The following is a 20744-nucleotide window of genomic DNA, read 5'->3' as shown; positions in this document are numbered from 1 at the left end:
GGGCATCCAGTTGCTTGACTACTACCCTCACGACCATTCTCTTCCACATGAACCAGTTCTCTTTAGCACGCTTAGGGGGCCACTGAGAACCGTGAATGACAAGCTGGGGCGTCCCCAACTTCTTCTCAGACACACCAGTGGTAATAATAACAAGACTACGTAGCATCATGCATGGAGTACCTGAATCTGTGCCAAGACGTGTCGTGGTTCCTTTATCTGTGTTTTCTATTTAAGTATCACACGATCCAGCCAAAAGGGATGAATCCCCATTTTGTAAATGAGAAAATTAAGAATCAGAGAGGTTTTATAGCTTACCCAGCATCACACACTAAGAGTAACAGGGCAGGTTTGAACTTCAGATCTGACTCCAAAGTAACAGCTGTTTAAACCTTCCATCTTATTCAGAATTCAGTTCCTTTTATGGTATTAGGAGTTTAACGTGTTACCTCCCTTAAATAATGCAGCTGCATTCTACTGAGGACGTTGGGGACATAATCCGAACAGGGGAGCGATGGGGAGATTTCTGGCGGCGATCGGCAGGCAGAGGAAGGAAACCTGCTTTACTTCCAATCCCACCCACACACCAAGGTAAACAGTGCCTATGCACCAAAACACATTCTGCCTCCATGACTACTAGAAAAATCCAGATTTTGTGCAGATCACAAGTCCACCCGCCCACCAGTGGCGTGTCTCGACTTTCTGTCCCCAGGACCCACTAATCATTTACAGCCTGTTGGCAGGTATTTTAACCAGGGGTCAAGGTGACTCTCCCCGGTTACACAACAGAAATACATAAACACTTTGTTTAATCAATTGTGTGTGCATGTGTGTGTATCTTCAGAAAGTCTGTATAAAATTCTCTGCTGGGACATACTGTAGCAAGGGATGGTTTCCACGTTTTAACAAGATGAGAGCCTTCACCGCAGCCCTGTTTCTCATCCCCTTCTTCACGCTGCAGAATTCCTGCGCTCTGCGTCCCACAGACTGCGACGCTACTGAGCCCTTGGCCAGGAAAGTGTTAGACCTGATCAATAAAGGACGGTGGAAAGGCTACCTTTTCCAGTTGCTGCGGGTCGCTGATGCCCATTTGGACAAAGTGGTGAGGAACTGCCCGTGGTAGAGCTGAGCTGGGAGACCAGGCCCCAGGGGCAAATGTGCTGTCGGGCCCCACGCTTACTGCCTTGCACAATGAAACGGCTCTGGGTAGGGTTTCTCGTTTCGTTTCTGCTGCTCCTCTACACTGTTGGGGTTTTTTGGGGGGGGGGGGAGGGGTGCCTTCAAACTAACATTTGCTATTAATATCTCCTTAATTATGAATCAGTCTATAGGTACTTAAAAGCATGTATGCTGAGCCAACTCAAACCGTAAGTACCAGGAGAGAAGAATTAGAATAAGGTGTCGGCAGGACCCTCAAGGAAATAATCATCAGCTCACGTACACACACAGGCAAACTGCGTTAAGACGGGACCCACTCTAGCAATCAAGTGGTATAGACGCAGAAGTAACCTAATGGAAGGAGAGCTTTCAAAATTGGTTGGGAGAAGGATGTAGACAGGGAATGAGGAAGGAGAGTGTCAGGGAATAATTGAATGCAGCGGGAATGGAGTGTTCTGGAAGTTTTTTTTGTGGGCTTTGGAGCAGTTAGCAGGTCGGAAGACTGACTGTAGGCTTATCGTGAAGCAAAGAGAGCCTACTGTTTTCACTTAATAAGATTATATGCTTGTTTGGAGTGGATCTGAGGCCTTGAAAGAGATTAACGGAAGGAGGGCTCTCTCCCCCCCCGACCCCAACCCCAAAAAAACCTACCCTTTGGTGAAACCACTGAAATCTAGGAGGACAGACTGTGGGGCCCCACAGAAGCAGAGAAATTTCCACCTGTTGCTGGTATGAGAGGCACCACAGGTTGCAGAGAACAAGAGGGGTTTCAGGAATTGAGGGTCCAACCGGCAATTTAGTGACCGTGAGTCCCGTTCCAGGCTCTCTGTGACACATGCAGGCACAGGACAAATTGGCACAGTGCTGCCTCTGAGTGATGGCAGGAGGCTGTGGGGGTGGGTGAGGAAGTGGGGGGTTGCGGTGTGCCTGGGGAGATGGACACAGGAGACTTGAACTAGGAAGCCATTTGTGCTCAGGAAAGAGGCAATGAGGACCAGCCCCAGGCAATGGAAATCAGAGCAGGGAGAATGAAGGAAAGACATGAGACCTTTCAAAGAAAGGCCGTTGAGGGGCGCCTGGGTGGCGCAGTCGGTTAAGCGGCCGACTTCAGCCAGGTCACGATCTCGCGGTCCGTGAGTTCGAGCCCCGCGTCGGGCTCTGGGCTGATGGCTCGGAGCCTGGAGCCTGTTTCCGATTCTGGGTCTCCCGCTCTCTCTCTGCCCCTCCCCCGTTCATGCTCTGTCTCTCTCTGTCCCAAAAATAAAAATTAAAAAAAAAAAAGAAAGGCCGTTGAACACCTGGCTCCTGGAAAGTAAAAGCAAAGGAAAGAAATCAAGGTCACCCTCACATTTCTAAGCCAGGGACTACGGCAAAAAGTCATTAATGACGCCTCGGGCAACAGGCAGGGGAAGTTGAGAGAGAGAGACAGCTTGTAGGAAAAGACAGTGCGTTTAAGCTTTGGGCAGGTTGAAATCAAGGCAAAACAATCCAAGTTCAGGAATAGAGCTGGGCAAGAGGACGCAACTGCACGTACAGATCGGAGGCTGTCATCACTTACAATTCTGGGCCTGCACCTTCAACACCTCCACCCAAACCCACACTGCTGCTCAGTGGTTGCTTTTTAAAGCTCGTGGGCAGAAGCAACATCATGACCAGTGAAAAAGAACATTTGGAAGTAACTCTTCGAAGCTATTTATTCAAAAGAAGTAGATCAAATGACACAAAGGTAGGACATCTGTGATGATTTGGAGAGAAGCAGGAATCCTCTTTAAGAAATAAAGAGATTGCGGGGCGCCTGGGTGGCTCAGTCGGTTGGGCGTCCGACTTCAGCTCAGGTCACGATCTCGCGGTTCGTGAGTTCGAGCCCCGCGTCGGGCTCTGTGCTGACAGCTCAGAGCCTGGAACCTGCTTCGGATTCTGTGTCTCCCTCTCTCTCTGCCCCTTCCCCGCTCGTGCTCTCTCTCTGTCTCTCAAAGATGAATAAATGTTAAAAAAGAAAAAGAAATAAAGAGATTGCTTTTATTGAAAAAGCACCAGGCTCCCACATGCTACTCACATGTTGTTCTTCTGGTATTCCTCAGGAATCTGCAGCTGTCTATTATTTAGTCTTAGATGTGAAAGAATCAGACTGCCCAGTCCTATCCAGGAAACACTGGGATGACTGTGACCCAGCTCTTTCTAAGCGTGTATCTGAGATTGTAAGTAAACAGGGTACTTTGAACTTGTATCATTCTAGACTTCTGTCTATTCTGTTTACTCAGGGCAGCAGCATGCCTGCGCTAACAGAGTGAACAAGGAAGGGCAGATCCTGCCTCTTGACTCGTGAAGACTATGTTGACCTTGAGTACAGTCTCTTGAGAGTCATTCCTGGGATTCCCAGTTCAGGCTGAGTCGCTGGGGATTGTGGTCCCTTGGGATAACGTGCCCAGCTGTGAGACCTTGGGAAAATCACCTCAAGTGTCTAGACTTTGGCCTCCTCAGCTGCAAAATAACAGGAGGGGTTTGGGGTACCTGGACTTTAAGGGTTCAGGCCCTGAGAGTCCGTGTGTCTGAGAACATACGAACCTGTGACTGCGCCCTATGAAGAGTGGCCTCGTTGGCAGGAATAGCCGAGGGGATGAAGAGTAGTTGCCTTGAGGAACAGGGTCTCGTTCTCCATATTGCACGTGGGTACTCAGATGCCAGGTTCTCCGCCACAGGAAGAGAGCAAGAAGATGAATAAGCACGTATATCAAACTTCAGTTCTAGAAAATAAGACGTTTACCTACCGAGGAGCTTTAGCACTGTTTTCCCTTGGAAATGTTTGGGATATGGCCATGATCCGTTTAAACAGTTTCTCCCTGGCTCTCGTGAGGGTTTTGGATGTATATAGCACCCAGCCCACAGAAACAGACTAAGAAAATACAGGTTTTGAGAGAGGACTTGGTGAGAGAAAACCAAGGTGGATTCTCAGTGGATAGGAGGAGTATGTGACATCACTTTTTGTCCCCTCACATTCAACCCGACAAAGGCAGTGTGCGATGACATAATTCCCTCTTTCTTACAGGTGATCGGACAGTGTAAGGTAATAGCTACATATTTGAATGAATCTCAGGATCTTAGACTGAATGATTTTAACTGCACCACAAGTTCTGGTATGGTCATATGTTCAAATGCTAATTAATTCTAAATTAATATAGATTTCAATCATACTGTGGTATTCACCGTATAATACTAAGATGCACATATCAGGAATGGCCCCTGCCCTCAGAAAATCAATTATTATTTGCTCTCTGTGGAAGGAAAAGCAGAGGTTTTTCTTCTGTTGTTGGTATACCTTCCTTTAAAGAAATTCAATATATAAGATTTTCAACATGATTCAATATACGAAAATTCAACAGTCAAGCAACCCCTTTAAGAGGTCACCTTGAAGAAAGGGTGATCTGTATCTTCTCTCTCTGGGCAAAAAGTATGTTAATGATGCCTCTCCCTCCTGGGCGAGACAGGAGGAGTTTAGTGAAATATGAACACTTTGTGAGTGATGGGAGAGGTGTCTGAATGGAGTCACAACAGAGACATAAGCATCAGAAGGATCTGGTTTTAAGTTCAGTCCTGCTGTTGATGGGCTGATTTGATCTTGAGCAAATTACTTTGCTTCTCCAACCCTCAATGTACCCATCTGTAAAACGGAAGCTATTGTTTTTCATGCCAACGTGTTTATACATATGAAGTCCCAGTATGGACATTGCTATTTCCAACCCTCTGGTAATGGAAGGTTGCCATCTTCTTTCTCCAGTCTCTTCGGCACTGGCCAATACCAAAGACAGCCCTGTACTCTTTGACTTCTTTGAGGACACTCAGCCTTATAGAGACCAAGCCAACAAAGCCTTGGAGAAGTACAAAAGAGAGAATGGAGATTTTGCCTTTTTCAGAGTGGACCGAGTGGAGAGAGTTACCAGAGCGGTGAGTGTCCCCTCACGTCAGCTAGCGTCTGAGGGCCCAGCTCCGGCCTGGCAGGCGCAGACCCAGCGGCCCTGGCCCTCTCCACTGGCCTCACGTGTCGCGCTACTTTCAAACTGAGGTTCCTGTGGTAGCCTCCGTAGGCAAGAGATACCAAAGACACTGCTTTCCTGCGGTTTTTTTAATTTTGGGGGTTGTGGGGAGTATGAACAGCTACTGAATGGAATGGAAGGAATGGAAGGAATATAGCACAATTAGTAAAGGGAATGTCTTGGATCCGTATGCATTGGGAAGAGTTTCTAAGGGGAAAAGCAAGTTAGAGACAACACTTAGACTCTGAGCCCATTTATGTTAATTAGATATATGGGTACATGGGCGACATATTTAGGAAAAGGCTACGAGAAACCCCTCAAGTAGGTGGTAGTGGTACCTTTGGGAAGAAGAGATTGGGTACAGGAAAGGTGATTTTTCACTATGCTTGATTATGTCTATATTATTTGCCCTTTTCAATGAAACAGTATTTTTTGAGAGAGAGAGAGAGAGAGAGAGAGAGAGAGAAACTGAGAGAAAGAGAGAGAGAGAGAGAGAAAGCAAACCCATGCTTGCTCACACTTTAGCAGGGAAGGGGCAGAGGGAGAGGTGGAGAGAGAATCTTAAGCAGGCTCCACACCCAGCTTGGAGCTCAATCTCATGAGATCATGACCTGAGCCTGAAATCAAGAGTTGGACACCCAACCAACTGAGCCACTCAGGTGCCCCTTTAAAAATATATTTTATTGGGGCGCCTGGGTGGCTCAGTCGGTTAAGCGTCTGACTTCGGCTCTGGTCATGATCTCCCAGTTCGTGAGTTCGAGCCCCGCGTCAGGCTCTGTGCTGACAGCTCGGAGCCTGGAGCCTGCTTCACATTCTGTGTCTCCCTCTCTCTCTGCCCCTTCCCTGCTCATGCTGTGTCTCTCTCTGTCTCAAAAATAAACATTAAAAAAAATTTTTTTTAAATAAAAATATATTTTATTTGTGATACATTTTCTTAAAGGCAGTGGTCATAAGAAAAATAGCACATGTTGGTGATTTTGAACCCCCACAGTGCTTTATAGCATATTGGATAGCAGGTATCTACTGCTTTTTTTTTTCTTTTTTAATTTTTATGTTCCTGAAACTGCTTTGATCCAATTTGTTCTAGAGAGGAGGGGAAAGAACCAATTACTACGTGGACTTCTCTGTGAGGAACTGCTCCAGTAGCCGCCATTTTCCCAGGCACTATAATGTGAGTATAATAAATGTCTGTGAAATACTAGGTAACATTTAGAGACCACCTACTATGTGCCAGGAACCTGCCCAAGTGCTTTACACATATGTTATTAACCCCCCAGCCACTCAATAAGGTAGGTCTTATTTTTATCTCTGACTTAGAGATAGAGAAACTGAGGCACAGAGGAGTTGAGTGAATCATGAGACTGTGATTTTACAATATACACCACGCTTAAACTTAACACTGAGGTTTTTTCTAACCCGTTAGGATTAAAGACTTAGCTAAAACTAATAACCGGCTTATATTAAGAGCCTACACATCAGTGGGTGCCTGTGTTCTCTTCATCTCATTTATTCCTCACAGTGGCCCCATGTGACAAATGTGGAGGTAACTGAGGGTCAGCAAAGTAAGTGTCTTGCCCAGTGTTCATAACCAAGCTGAGATTAGAATCCAGTTCTCCTAAGGCTCAATGCAGTGGGCCTTTTTCTCCTAATCACTTATAAATGGATACTCCTGTATCTGCTGAAATATCTTATTAATAATACTCAGCATTTGTGTGTAGTTTACATGCATACTATTGCTTCATTGGATTGTAACAACCCTGCTGAGGAGAAGCAAATGCCTGCCTCCATTTCCCTGGGACAGAACAGCCTAGAAGTTTAACCACTTTTTTTTAAATTTTTTTTTAAAGTTTTTATTTATTTTTGACAGAGAGAGAGAGAGACAGAGCATGAGCGGGGGAGGGGCAGAGAGAGAGGGAGACACAGAATCCAAAGCAGGCTCCAGGCTCCGAGCTGTCAGCACAGAGCCTGATGCGGGGCTCGAACTCACGAACCGTTGAGATCACGACTTGAGCCGAAGTCGGAGGCTCAAGGGACTGAGCCACCCAGGCACCCCTAGAAGCTTAACCACTTAACCCCAGGGCACTTCGCTAGAAAATGTTAGGACATAGGATTTTAACAATGGCCTTCTGATTTCAAGGCCAGGATAATCCTGAGGTTTAACAACAGGCTCTCTAGGGTCAAAAGCAAGGAAGCATTCGTTCATTAGTTCCTTTTCTGGCTGTTCAACATTCCTGCCTGAAGCAGTTCTAGAATCTTGCTTAGTGGCCACTAGAAAAGACACCTCCCTCTCCCACTCCCTTCTTCAACAAATTCTTAATCTTGGTGTGGCTGATGCCATGCAGAAACATGACAGCTGGAAAAGAGGGGTCTCAATGTTAAGTGTTTTGCAGCATAATCTCATTTAATTAAGCCCGCCCACATCCCAAAGATAGTTAGTATTGTGCCCATTTTACAAAGACTGGATTTTAGAAATTTTTTTTTCAATGTTTTTATTTTTTTTGGGACAGAGAGAGACAGAGCATGAACGGGGGAGGGGCAGAGAGAGAGGGAGACACAGAATCTAAACAGGCTCCAGGCTCTGAGCCATCAGCCCAGAGCCGGACGCGGGGCTCGAACTCACGGACCGCGAGATCTGACCTGGCTGAAGTCGGACGCTTAACCGACTGCGCCACCCAGGCGCCCCAAAGACTGGATTTTAGAAATTTTAAGTAATTTGCCTAAACTCACACAACTAATAAATGGTGAAGCCAGAATTAACATAGGTCTGTCTGACTGCAAAACTATTCTCAGACCCGAGTGATTATCTGTCTCTTCTAGAAAAGCATTTCTTCTTGTCCTAGTCTACCTTCGACAGCTGGGTTTAGGAGACTCTGGGGCATAGGGGTGCAAGCCAGCGGTAGCCTCTGTACTCCCAGGAAGGCCCGCGGATGGTTACTTTGACAGGGTCCCGCAAGCCATTTTCATACTGGTTCCTTCCTTTCCAATGCTTTCCTTCAAGGGACCGGATAAAGTTGGATACAAATCCCTCTTCTACACCACTCTTAATTCTCTCTAGGCACAGGCAATTTGGGTCTTCGGTGCAGAAGGGTTGGCCTAAGGCAGGGCATCAATGATGGGGTTTCCTCGCTGACCCCCGTGGGAAAGCTCAGCACTGGTCACCACTCAGGGAAGAAAACCACAGCAACTTGAAGTGAGACACTTTGGAACCTGCACTTTCTTCTAGGAAAGATTATTAAATAATTAGTGGAGAAATTTGATAATAGTACCCTGATTGTTCGAAAGCTCTTTTGCTTTCCCAAATGTCTGAAAGTTTACAACTATAGCTGGGAACCTTCATACCAGCTGCAGAGAAATAGAAGCTCACGCGAATACACACATGCACACCCTAACAGGCTTCTCTCTTCTTTACAGGCCTTTGGATTCTGCAGAGCAGATTTGTCCTATGATGTAGGAGTCTCAGACTTGGAAACCCCAAATGACATTGCCATAAACTGTGAAGTCTTCAACTTGGAGGTGGGTTGCCTAAGGAGTCCTTATCAGAAGCAGGCCAGACTAAGAAATATTTTCAGACACAGAGTGTATTTTGCTGTTATAGCTCTGGGGGTGGAGGGGAGAAAGAGAAAGAGAGAGGCAGAGAGGTGAGAGGTGGCTGAAAAGAAATACAGGGAGAGTAGGTCCCTGGGGAAGGGGTACTATTGCTGGTATGACACAAAAAGCATAAAAAAATTCCAAGAACTGGGGAGAGGTAAGATTCGTAAAGTAAAAATCATAACCAATTCAGTCACCCTCTAATGAATATGAAAATGGCCCTTATAGTTAAGGCACCAGTGCTGAGACTTAATAATTTCTTGGGGTGCCTGGGTGGCTCAGTCAAGGTTAAGCGGCTGAACTTCGGCTCAGGTCATGATCTCGCGGTCCGTGAGTTCGAGCCCCGCGTCGGGCTCTGTGCTGACAGCTCGGAGCCTGGAGCCTGTTTCAGATTCTGTGTCTCCTTCTCTCTGACCCTCCCCCGTTCATGCTCTGTCTCTCTCTGTCTCAAAAATAAATAAACGTAAAAAAAAAAAACCTTAAAAAAATAAATAAATAAAAATAATTTCTAACTTTTATTATTAAGCATAGAGCCTAAGGGGAATGAATTAGCCTCAAACATATTCTGTAAAGATACATAAACTGAGGCACAAAGCAGTATTTCACATCTGTGCCAGAAAGCTTTGCTCTATACCAAGGCATTCATTACAGTGCTTTTCACGTCAGCAAAAAACCTGAAAATAATCCAAATGTCCATATGCCAGACCAAAAAACAAAATGGGGGAGGGGCGTGACAGGTTTGTCACCGTGAACATGGCTCCACAGCTTTAAAAACAATTTTTTTTAATGTTTATTCTTTGAGAGAAAGATCACGAGCAGGGGAGGGGAAGAGAGAGGGAGACACAGAATCTGAAGCAGGCTCTAGGCTCCGAGCTGTCAGCACAGAGCCTGACGTGGGGCTCGACCTCATGAACTGTGAGATCATGACCTGAGCTGAAGTCAGATGCTTAACTGACTGAGCCATCCAGGCATCGCATCCACAGATTTTTTTAAAATTAAAATCTGAAGAAGGAGGAGAGGGAAGAGGTGAAGTACTCATCCTTTAAGACTAAGAGATGCTTATACCATAAAGCCTCAGAACTCTGTTGAGGTTATTAAGTATAAGGCACTAGTTTTCCAAATGTTGATCTACAGATGAATACCATCTAGAATATAATTTCACCATTTTATGCTGAAATGAGAAAAATGGGGATAATAAATACTGTTTCCTAACACAACATTTATTCCATCTGAAGAACCACTCTTTACTCTGAGATTATCTTTCTGACTCTTGTGTTATCAAAATATTACTATTGTGAAATAATGATGACGGTAGATGATAGTCTTTGTATTTCAAGTGTCAACTTGGGGGGATAAAAGCTTGAGAATACTGTTTTGCTATCCTATTTTTAAAAGTGGAATTGTGGAATACAAAAGTCTGCAGGCCCTAGGTCTAAATCAAGTTGTGCATCTAACTTCTTTTGTGTTCCGTAATAATATTCACTTTTCTGTATCCTTTAATAGGATGGTAGAAACATCAGTGGCATACAACAGCATTTCGGCCATCCCCTCCACCCTGGGGGGCATGAGCATTCCCTTGCTGGCAAGCCTCCATTTAAGCCTGATGAATTTAGAGATCACCACCATCCCCACAAGCCACAGGAACTTGGATGTCTTCCTCCTCTAGAAGACAAAAGTCAAACAGACAGACCACCATTTCAGGCAGAAGCCCCCCAAGTTTCACCTGTTCCAGAGTTAAAATGTCATCATCCCCACTTTGGCACCAATAGGACCCACGGACACCCTCATAATCATAGTTCGAGTAAGCACCATCCCCATGGACCCCCTCCTCATGGGCATCACCCCCATGGACACCATCCCCATGGACCCCCTCCTCATGGGCATCACCCCTATGGACACCATCCCCACGGACCCCCTCCTCATGGACATCACCCCCATAGACATCACCCCCATGGACACCATCCCCACGGACACCCTCCTCATGGGCATCACCCCCATAGACATCACCCCCATGGACACCATCCCCATGGCCATGATTTCCTTGACCATGGACCTTGTGACCCACCACCGCATAGTGAGGATCCCCAAGATCACCATCACCACCGTCATGGCCCACCATCTAGGCACTCAGAACAAAGAAGTCCAGGTAAGAGACACTTTCCCTTCCACTGGAGACAAATTGGATATATTTACCGACTCTCTCCACTAAAGAAAGGTGAAGTTCTTCCTCTTCCAGAAGCCAATTTTCCTAGCTTCTCATTGCCAGATCACAGCAATGCTCTAAACCCAAAGATTCAGCCCTTCCCTCAGTCAGCCTCTGAATCATGCCCAGGGGTATTCAAGAGTGAGTTTTCACAAGTCTTGAAGTTTTTTGCGTATACGCTTCCAAAATCCGATTTCCTTGACGGGGAAAAATTAATGTTCTGAATTAGAACCATAAATAAAAAAAATATGACCAACAATGAATGTGAAATTCAAGTTATTTTAATCTCACTTTCATACTCAGGGTGGGGCAAAATGTGGGTAGGGGAGGAGATAGCATGAGAAGAGAGAGACAAATGGAAAGGAAAGATCTCAGTGCTACAAGTCACTGACCCCCAAATCCTTGTAGCAAATCTCCGATCCTCTTTCTTCCCTGGACTTAATTCTTTTAATTCTAGAGTCTTTCCTCTATGAGTACTTATGCTATAGCTGGCGTTACCATAAATTCAGGTGCACAAGAAACATCACTTTATTTTCAGAACAAAGTAATTTCCATTTCATGCCACCGTCCTAGTAGGCTAATTAGGAAATTTTAAAAAATGTTTATTTACTTTTGAGAGGGGTGGGGGAGGGAGAGAGAGAGAACACAGTGGGGGAGGGGCAGAGAGAGGGAGATACAGAATTTGAAACAGGCTCCAGGCTCTGAGCTGTCAGTGGAGAGCCTGACACGGGGCTTGAACTCACAAACCATGAGATCATGACCTGAGCCGAAGTCAGATACTTAACCAACAAAGCCACCCAGGCGCCCCAAAATATCACCTTATTTTCAGAACAAATTAATTTCCGTTTCAGTCTGCCATCCTAGTAGGCTAATAGGAAACTTAACCTCAGTCCTTCTTGGACTCCCCTGACCCCACTACTCTCCACACAAAGTCGTGCCACAGTTCTCGAATTTCATGTAGTCCTCAGGTGTTTGGGTGGTGGGCACAAGAAGGAGGTCTGATTCTTCATTATTGGTTCACCAGTTCTCTCCTGCTGAGGAATTCCTCCTAGCCTGTTCCCATCCCTCTCTGGGTCTAGTTTATCTCATACTGCTGTATCAAACTGAGGATATAAGGGTCTCTGCAAGACTGCTAATGAACATGACTGCCAAGAGATACTGTATGGCTGTTCTCTCCCTGGAATCTTGCTGCCCTCCAGGTTGCATGCTCAGAAAGCAGGACAGAGGTGTTCTCTGCTTCAGGAAGTCCAGGGCCCTCTGTTTTTCTCCTATCTTCTCCCTGGGCTAGGGAGGCTCTAGTTTCGGGCAACTTCTCTTTATTCATTTTGGTGCCGGAGGACTCTTGTTTTCCGCACTCAAGTCCTCTTTCTTTTCCTTTCTTCCCAACTCAGGGCTCAAGCATTTAGACACAGGCTAGTAAGACTTCAGGCTTGGGGCGCCTGGGTGGCTCAGTTGGTTAAGCGTCCAACGCTTGATTTCAGCCCAGGTCATGATCTCATGGTTCGTGAGATCCAGCCAGCATCTGGCTCTATGCTGACAGCATGGAGCCTGCTTGGGATTCTCTTTCTCCCTCTCTCTTTGCCCCTCTCCCCCTTAAAATAAATAAATAAACATTTAAAAAATAAATAAACATATATTTTTTTAAAGGGCTCTCTTCCTGACTTACTGAAGCAGTTTCAGCTGTGTAGTAATGGCAGAAGGTAGATTGGTGTGTGTGTGTTGGGGCAGGACGTGTATAGTAAAAAAACAAAAAACTAAGGCTGAAAGAAACATGGGTAAGTTCTTAGGTTGAGAAGAAGGAGGGGCCCACAAAGATGCTGAGGCTGGGAAAGTGAGGACATTTCTAATGGTGCACAATCCAGGAGTAGTTGGAATCGGAATTTGGAGTTGATCGGAAAGTTTCCTTAGGCTTGATGAGTAGACACCCATATCCACCACATCAGAAACAAGAAGCAAGGTGGCCACCCAGGTGCCTCAGTCAGTTGAGTGACCAACTCTTGATATTGGCTCAGGTCATGATTTCACAGTTTGTGGGATCGAGCCCCGTGTTGTCCCCTTATCCAGCTGTGTGTTGGGCTATGCTCTGCCAGTGTGGAGCCTGCTTGGGATTCTCTCCCTCCCTCTCTCTGCCCCTTTTCTGCCCACGCACTCGCTCTCTCTCAAAATAAATACACTTTAAAAAAAGAAATAGCGGGGCGTCTGGGTGGCACGGTCCGTTGTATGTCCTACTTTGGCTCGGGTCATGCTCTCGCAGTTCATGAGTTCGAGCCCCGCGTTGGGCTCCGCACTCACAGCTCAGAGCCTGGAGCCTGCTTCAGATCCTGTGTCTCCCTCTCTCTCTGCCCCTCCCCTGCTTGTACTCTGTCTCCCTCTCTCTCTCAAAAATAAACATTAAAAATTTTTTAAAAAACAAGGCAGGATAGGGGACACAGGACTTCACTCAATTCATCTCTTCTTGTGCTTCTCTCCTGTCTCCTCCACCCTTGGGAGCATTCTTCTTTCCGAAACCAATGCAACTGAGTGGAGACCTGACCAGAAACCAGATAGGATGCACATATTTTATTTTAAGTTTTGCCAGTGTGCTGGTATGAGACTTATCCCCATGCGCATGGGCTCCTCAGACATGCCATGTGATTGGTAGCAACATGCTTTTTGGCAGCTAGAAATCTTGCAAAGAAACTATCGAAAGGTATCCGTGCATTGTACTCACTGTTGCATTGTTGTCCCATGTAGTGACCTTCAGAAACAGCTTTGGGAAAGTCATTTGGGGCAGGGAATAACAGATGTGGTTGGTGTTTTCTCCTCCTCCTTCATTGCTTTCTGTTCTGCTTTGGAATACAACATTGTGCAATCACCTGGAAATGTGTTCTGTGCTCCCACGTGCTTCCTGAATGCAAACAAGCGGGCCAATAACCTCAGTGTTGCAATGTTTTAGCCTGAAATCTGCTTGGATAACCAACCCAACAGAGCCATTTGTCCTTTGGAAATAGGGCAGATAGTGTAGGAAAGCAGGAGTTCACCAGGACCCAGAGTGCTGAGGCAGAGAGAGGAAAGCACAGGGGAGATAAAGGGTGGAGAATAGCTAAAATCACCATTCAAGTTGGCGCCCGGATCTTGGTGAAACCATCCCTCAGCTCCTGGAGGGAGACTGCTAAATCATGAAATTAATTGCTGTGCTTTTCCTTTGCTCTAGGCTGCTACCAAGCTTAACCGAGGAGTCCGTCTCACAAGAAATCGATTGCAATGATGAAGACCTATTCAAGGCTGTGGACACTGCTCTGAAGAAATATAACAGTAGAAACCAAAGTGGCAACCAGTTTGTGTTGTACCGTGTAACCGAGGTCACCAGGACGGTGAGTAAGCTGTGCCTTACCTTGAGATCATTTGAGATTTGTGCTGTCACTTGGAGCCCAGCCCCCTTCCCCCACACCACACACACACACACACACATACACACACCAACAATCGCCAAAGAACTGACAAGCAGAGGTAGAAGCTTACGACTCTTTGGCCCGGGAGTGCAGGGCAGGGTATGACTTGTCCTGGGCCACCAAGCTTGGGTTCCTGGGTGATCAGAGAAGCAGCATCCTCAGGTGAAAGGAAACAAAGGTAAATGGAGTCATTTGAAAGAAACTATGCAGACTAGGAGAATCCAGGAACTCAGTCGGATTGCAGCAAAAGAACGTCCTAAACGACTAGCTCTAGATTAAAATATAAAGACCTCCAGGGACACCAGGGTGGCTCAGTCCGTTAAGTGTCCAACTTCAGCTCAGGTCATGATCTCACCATTTGTAGGTTCGAGACCCGCATTGGGTTCTGTGCCGACAGCTCAGAGCCTGAAGCCTGCTTCAGATTCTGTGTCTCCCCTCTCTGCCTCTCACACTCTGTTTCTCTCTCAAAAAAAAAAAAATAAATAAACATTAAAAAAAAATTTTTTAAAGATTTAAATAAAGACCTCCAGACCTCAGGTGGGGAGGGGGTGCTTAAGGGGAGATGTATAACAAATACCATATGATCTCATTATACGTGGAATCTAAAAAGGTCTAACTCACCAAAGCAGAAAGCAGAAGGGTAGTTACCAGAGGCTGCGAGGTGGGCACAATGGAGGATGCTGGTCAGAGGGTAGAAGTTTTTGGTTATAAGATGAACAAGTCCTGGGGATCTAATGTACATCATGGTGCTTATAGTTAATAATACTGTATTACATACTTGAAATTTGCTAGAAGACTAGATTTTAAGTGTTCTCACCATACCTACATACACACAAAAGGTGAACTACATCAGATGATGTATATGTTTTTTTTTTAATTTTTTTTTCAACGTTTATTTATTTTTTGGGGGACAGAGAGAGACAGAGCATGAACGGGGGAGGGGCAGAGAGAGAGGGAGACACAGAATCGGAAACAGGCTCCAGGCTCCAAGCCATCAGCCCAGAGCCTGACGCGGGGCTCGAACTCACGGACCGCGAGATCGTGACCTGGCTAAAGTCGGATGCTTAACCGACTGTGCCACCCAGGCGCCCCAAGATGTTGTATATGTTAATCAGCTTGTTTGTAGCACTTTACAACATGTGTGTTTATGTGTGTGTGTGTGTGTGTGTATATACATATATAATCACATTGCACACTTGAAATATATGTAATTTTTATTTGTCAACTATACCTCAATAAAGCTAGAGGGAAGGGGAGTTATACCTAAGAGGAGGCAGAAATGAGATTAACATGCATTAGGCCAAATATCTACCATGAAGTCTGTATGGCTGAATGCGTCAAGGGTAACAGCAATGTTCTAGGTGTTTTCTAATATTTTTTAAATTGTTTTTTTCAACGTTTATTTATTTTTGGGACAGAGAGAGACAGAGCATGAACGGGGGAGGAGCAGAGAGAGAGGGAGACACAGAATCGAAACAGGCTCCAGGCTCTGAGCCATCAGCCCAGAGCCCGAGGCGGGGCTCGAACTCACTGACCGCGAGATCGTGACCTGGCTGAAGTTGGACGCTTAACCGACTGCGCCACCCAGGCGCCCCATGTTTTCTAATATTTTTTATAACAAATTGGCGCACTCAGGTTGAGACGAATCTTGACAGTGTTGTGATTTGAAAAAATACAGATCTTTCAATAATTTGTCTAAACGAATTTCACTATAAAACTCTGTGCCTGTGATAGTTATGTAACTGTTTACTTTGGCAGAGGGGGGAAAGCTAGTCATTTGACATGATCACGATAAAGAAAAAGGCCCAGTGGACAGAATTTCTTTTTTTTCCTGAAAGTAAATTTGAGCCATTCTGGTTCACAAACTAGTGTAATGCTGTAGATATGTGGTCCTGGCACTCTCAAGCAGCAGTTGATTAGTGTTATCTTCATTGGCTGACATCCACGGCAAATGTGGGTTTTTTTGTTCTAAAATGTCCATAGAGAGACCCCTGGGTGGCTCATTCACTTGAGACTGCCACTCTTGATTTCAGCTCAGGTCATGATCCCAGGGTGTGACTGAGCCCTGCATTGGGATCTGTGCTGAGTGTGGAGCTTGCTTAAGATTCTTTCTCTCCCCCTCTGCCCTTCCCCCCTTCTCTCTCATAAATAAATAAATAAATAAATAAGCAGCCTATAGAATCCTGCTTTGCCATGTGACCACTATCTATATACCACAACAGTCTACATCTTTTTTTTTAATTTTTGCTTAATGTTTATTTATTTTTGAGAGAGAGAGAGAGAGAGAGAGAGAGAGAGCAAGCTAGAGAGGCGCAGAGAGAGAGGGAGACACAGAATCTGAAGCAGACTTCAGGCTCCAAGCTATCAGCACAGAGCCCAACGCGGGGCTCGAACTCACAAACCACAAGATCATGACCTGAGCCTAAGTCTCGGTCACTTAACCAACTGAGCCACCCAGGTGCCCCCCGCCTACTTCTTTATCAAAATCTGAGATCTGGAAGGAACTTTGGAGACTATCCTCTTTGACTCAATCATCCCAGATGCACCTAACATGACTCCAGCAGGCTCTGAGAGTCAGGAGACTTGGGATCTGGGGCTGGCTCTGCCTTTCCAAGGTGTGGGGGCTGCCTCGGCCATGCCCATCTACTCAGGGCCTGCTTTCTCTCACCTGCAAAGTGTAGGGTTAGACAAAATCACCTCTCCGGTCCCTTGCCGCCTGAGATGTCAGGACTTTACATCTGGAAAGCTCTCATCTAACTCAACACCTTTGCACTTTTTTCTTTTCTTTTCTTTTCTTTTCTTTTCTTTTCTTTTCTTTTCTTTTCTTTTCTCTTTTCTTTCTTTTCTCTTCTTTTTTTTCTTTTCTTTTCTTTTTTATTGAAGTATAGTTGACACAACATTACACTAGTTTCAGGTGTACAATATAGTGATAAGTCTACACATTATGCCGTCCATGTTACACATTATTATGTATGACTACCATCTGTCACCATACAACGCTATGACAATATCATTGACTGTATTCCCTATGCTGTGCCTTTCATCCCTGTGACTTATTCATTCCATAACAGGAAGCCTGTATCTTCCATCCCGTTCACCTGTATTGCACAACCTCCTCAGCTCCTCCCCTATAGCAACCATTGGTTTGTTCTCCGTATTTAAGATCTGTTTCTGCTTTATGTTTGTTTATTTGTCTCTGTTTTTAAATTCCACATTTAAGTGAAATCATATGGTATTGTCTTTCCCTATCTGACTTATTTCACTTAGCATATTACCCTCTAGCTCCATCCATGATCTCAATCTTTTGTATGGCTGAGTAATATTCCATTATATATATGCCAAATCTTTATCCAGTCATCTATCAATGGATGCTTGAGTTGTTTCCATACCTTGGCTATTGTAAATAATGCTGCATGAAACATATAGATGTGTATATCTTTTCACATTAGTGTTTTGGGATCTTGGGGGTAAATACCTGGTAGTGAATTGCTGGATCATATGGTATTTCTATTTTTACTTTTTTAAGGAAACTCCATACTGTTGTCTAGAGTGGTTGCACCAATCGACATTCCCACTGACAGTGCAAGGGATTCCTTTTTCGCTACATTCTCATCAACACTTATGATTTCTTATCTTTTTGATTCTATCTATTCTGACCGGTGTAAAATAATATATCTCATTGTGGTTTTGACTTGGATTTCCCTGATGATGAGTGATGGTGAGCACCTTTTCATGTGTCTTTTGGCCATCCGTTATATTGTCTCCAGAAAAATGTCCATTCAGGTCCTCTGCTCATTTTTTAATTGGGTTATTTCTTTTTCGTTTTTTTCTTCTGGTGTTGGGTTGTATCAGTTCTTTATATATTTTGCATACTAACCCTTTATCAGATATGTCGTTTGCAAATATCTTCTCCCATTCAGGAGGTTGCCTTTCCATTTTGATGATGACTTCCTTCACTGTGCAGAAGCTTCTTAGTTTGGTGTATCCCCAGCGGTTTACTTCTGCTTTTGTTGCCCTTGCCTGAGAATGTCAGAGAAAGGGCAATGTCAGAGGAATTACTGCCTATGATTTCTTCTAGGAGTTTTATGTTTTCAGGCCTCACAGGTCTTTAAAGCACCTTCACTTTAAAGGTTTTATCTATTGTGGTGCCTGGGTGGCTCAGTCGATTAAGCGTCCCACTTGGGCTCATGTCATGTTCTCACGGTCCGTGAGTTCAAGCCCCGCGTCAGGCTCTGTGCTGACAGCTCAGAGCCTGGAGCCTGCTTCAGATTCTGGGTCTCCCTCTCTCTCTGACCCTCCCCCATTCATGCTGTATCTCTCTCTGTCTCAAAAATAAATAAACATTAAAAATAAATAAATAAAGGGTTTATCTATTATCTCATGACATGCCAGAAAAAAAATAAAGCAAATAAAAATACTAAAGTTACCAAAAATTAACGCACCATTCAGAGATAACCATTAACATTTTTTTTGAAAATGAAAAAAGGCCTCTTGTTTTCTTGGTGTAAAAGAAATATATGTTTACTTTTTAATAAGACAACTCATAAACGTTTGTTTAGAAAACAAAGTGAGACAGGGGTACCTGGGTGGCTCAGTTGGTTAAGCATCCGACTTCAACTCAGGTCATGATCTCCTGGTTTGTGAGTTTGAGCCCCACATTGGGCTCCGTGCTGACAGCTCACAGCCTGGAGCCTGCTTCAGATTCTATGTCTACTCCTCTCTCTGTCCCTCCTATGCTTGTGCTCTCTCTCTTTCTCAATAATAAATAAATGTTTAAAAAAAGTTAAAAAAAAAAGAAAACAAAGTGAGACAGCTGTACCTGCACCACTGAAAGACAAGCATTTTAACAGCTTTGCTTTATAACTTTCCAGACTTCTAAAAGTCCTATGTATACCTATAAATTGGTTTCCACAAAAATGGGCTAATACTATGGATAATCTTGTAACTTACAAATACATATTTGTAAATATATTATGAACATTCTTCCAAGTAAATATTTATAACTTTCAGTGTTTTTAATAAATGTTTTGTTCTTGTTGAGTTAAATCAAGATCGAATATTCATATCTGCATTGGGTCCCACACAAAGTATTTGCTGGAGCATTTGGATGAACCCTATGTGTCTTTGGTTGCTTTTTTTCAGGATGACCCTGAGACATTTTATTCCTTCAAGTACCAAATCAGGGAGGGAGACTGTTCTGTTCAAAGTGACAAAACATGGCAGGATTGTGACTACAAAGAATCTGCACAAGCTGTAAGTAGATTGGTTGATGGTTCCCGAGCCCCCAGTTTTCTCCACCAAGACTGTCAGATTTTTCTATTTTTAGAGTTAGAGATGTTAGTATTGTTAAGCCTCTTTGTAAGGAATGCATGTAAACCCTCCAATGTGTACAAAGGTCAGAGGCTTGGTGTCTGCGTTCCCGTTCTCTGTATCAGAGCATGGAGAGGCCAGCAGTTAAACAAAGAGAAAGCCCTGCATGAGAAGGGCACTCTAATGACCAATTAGGACAGCGGGCCAGTCCCCAAAGACACAACAGATCGACATTTGGGCCAAGATCGAGGGCTGGTGAGGGGAGATCACGGGTGCTTTACTTGCATCTGCCTGAGTGTAAATCCTCCTCTGCGTCCAACTAGCTGACCACTCAGAACTGGTGTGCTGCCTCGGAAAGGGCAGCTAGCATTGCCTGCATCAGGTTGTTGGAGCATGAAATGAGATACAGTATGCAGAGAACCTTCTTTAATAGCCATGGCTATCTTCACCAAATGCCGAAGTGCCTGGCACAGCACGGCTTGATCGTTTGACCTTAATGACGGGGGAGTACGGACAGTGCCCAGAAGCAAGCCGTTCTCTCCACAGTCCCAGGATTCACCCCTTCATGTCACAACACTGGCGTCCTGCACATCGTTTCAACGCTGAAATTGAAAGGGAAATCAAGAGGAGAGCTTAGGCTGGTTCTAAGGCACTGTGTACATTTTGGGGAAAAGGAAGCGTGCTTCAAAACCTTGCCTTTATCCTGCCTCTCCTCCAACGTCTCGTGATTTCAGTGGCTTGTAAAAATAAATAAATAAATAACCGTTAGGCTACAAAAGCTCTCCTTCTGGTGCCTCAAAACTCGCTAGAAAATTTTGGGGGGCAAAATCATATTGAGCCATAGTACTAGGTGTACTTCTCCATTTGAAAGATGAAGATAAATGGTCTCTCTCTCTCTCTTTCTTTTTCTTTTCTTTTTAGGCCACAGGGGAATGCTCCGCAACCGTCGGGAAGAGAGCGAATACAAAATTCTCCGTGGCTACGCAGACCTGCCAGATTACTCCAGGTAGCTGGCTCTCCCTGGGG

The 20744-nt window shown here is 44.8% G+C and overlaps 2 protein-coding genes across 5 annotated transcripts in view; both read left to right on the top strand.

Annotated features, from left to right (window-relative positions):
* The first annotated feature begins 814 nt into the window (after positions 1 to 814).
* HRG (histidine rich glycoprotein) lies at positions 815 to 11236 on the top strand. Of its 2 annotated transcripts, XM_019840005.2 has the most exons (8): positions 815 to 1099; positions 3237 to 3353; positions 4202 to 4289; positions 4931 to 5097; positions 6274 to 6357; positions 8598 to 8699; positions 10278 to 10580; positions 10626 to 11236. In XM_019840005.2, exons 1-8 carry the CDS (start codon positions 824 to 826, stop codon positions 11199 to 11201), a joined length of 1713 nt encoding a protein of 570 aa, XP_019695564.2. In that variant the 5' UTR covers positions 815 to 823; the 3' UTR covers positions 11202 to 11236. The 2 variants fall into 2 exon arrangements, with proteins under 2 accessions (XP_019695564.2, XP_003991881.2); XM_003991832.3 differs by having other exon boundaries at positions 816 to 1099; positions 10278 to 11236.
* A 2683-nt stretch (positions 11237 to 13919) lies between these two features.
* The window catches only part of KNG1 (kininogen 1), a 29027-nt gene continuing 22202 nt past the window's right edge, over positions 13920 to 20744 (top strand). The window contains exons 1-3 of one of the 3 annotated variants that reach the window (XM_019840006.3): positions 13920 to 14330; positions 19551 to 19661; positions 20640 to 20724. In XM_019840006.3, coding sequence (XP_019695565.1) covers positions 14136 to 14330; positions 19551 to 19661; positions 20640 to 20724 — 391 coding nt within the window. In that variant the 5' untranslated portion in view covers positions 13920 to 14135. The remainder of the gene's footprint in view (positions 14331 to 19550; positions 19662 to 20639; positions 20725 to 20744) is intronic. The other 2 variants (XM_023260318.2, XM_003991814.5) reach the window with 2 other exon arrangements.

Source organism: Felis catus, chromosome C2, assembly GCF_018350175.1.
Source record: "Felis catus isolate Fca126 chromosome C2, F.catus_Fca126_mat1.0, whole genome shotgun sequence".
Taxonomy (NCBI): domain Eukaryota; kingdom Metazoa; phylum Chordata; class Mammalia; order Carnivora; family Felidae; genus Felis; species Felis catus.
This window is presented reverse-complemented; position numbering and strand designations above follow the sequence as displayed.

What these genes read in the sequence shown, in the direction of transcription:
- HRG (XM_003991832.3), top strand. Translation starts at nt 824, where the DNA reads ATGTGTGTGTATCTTCAGAAAGTCTGTATAAAATTCTCTGCTGGGACA. An exon ending in CTAAGCGTGTATCTGAGATT is followed by an intron (nt 3,354 to 4,201) that starts GTAAGTAAACAG and finishes TCTTTCTTACAG; the next exon opens with GTGATCGGACAGTGTAAGGT. An exon ending in TGGAGAGAGTTACCAGAGCG is followed by an intron (nt 5,098 to 6,273) that starts GTGAGTGTCCCC and finishes AATTTGTTCTAG; the next exon opens with AGAGGAGGGGAAAGAACCAA.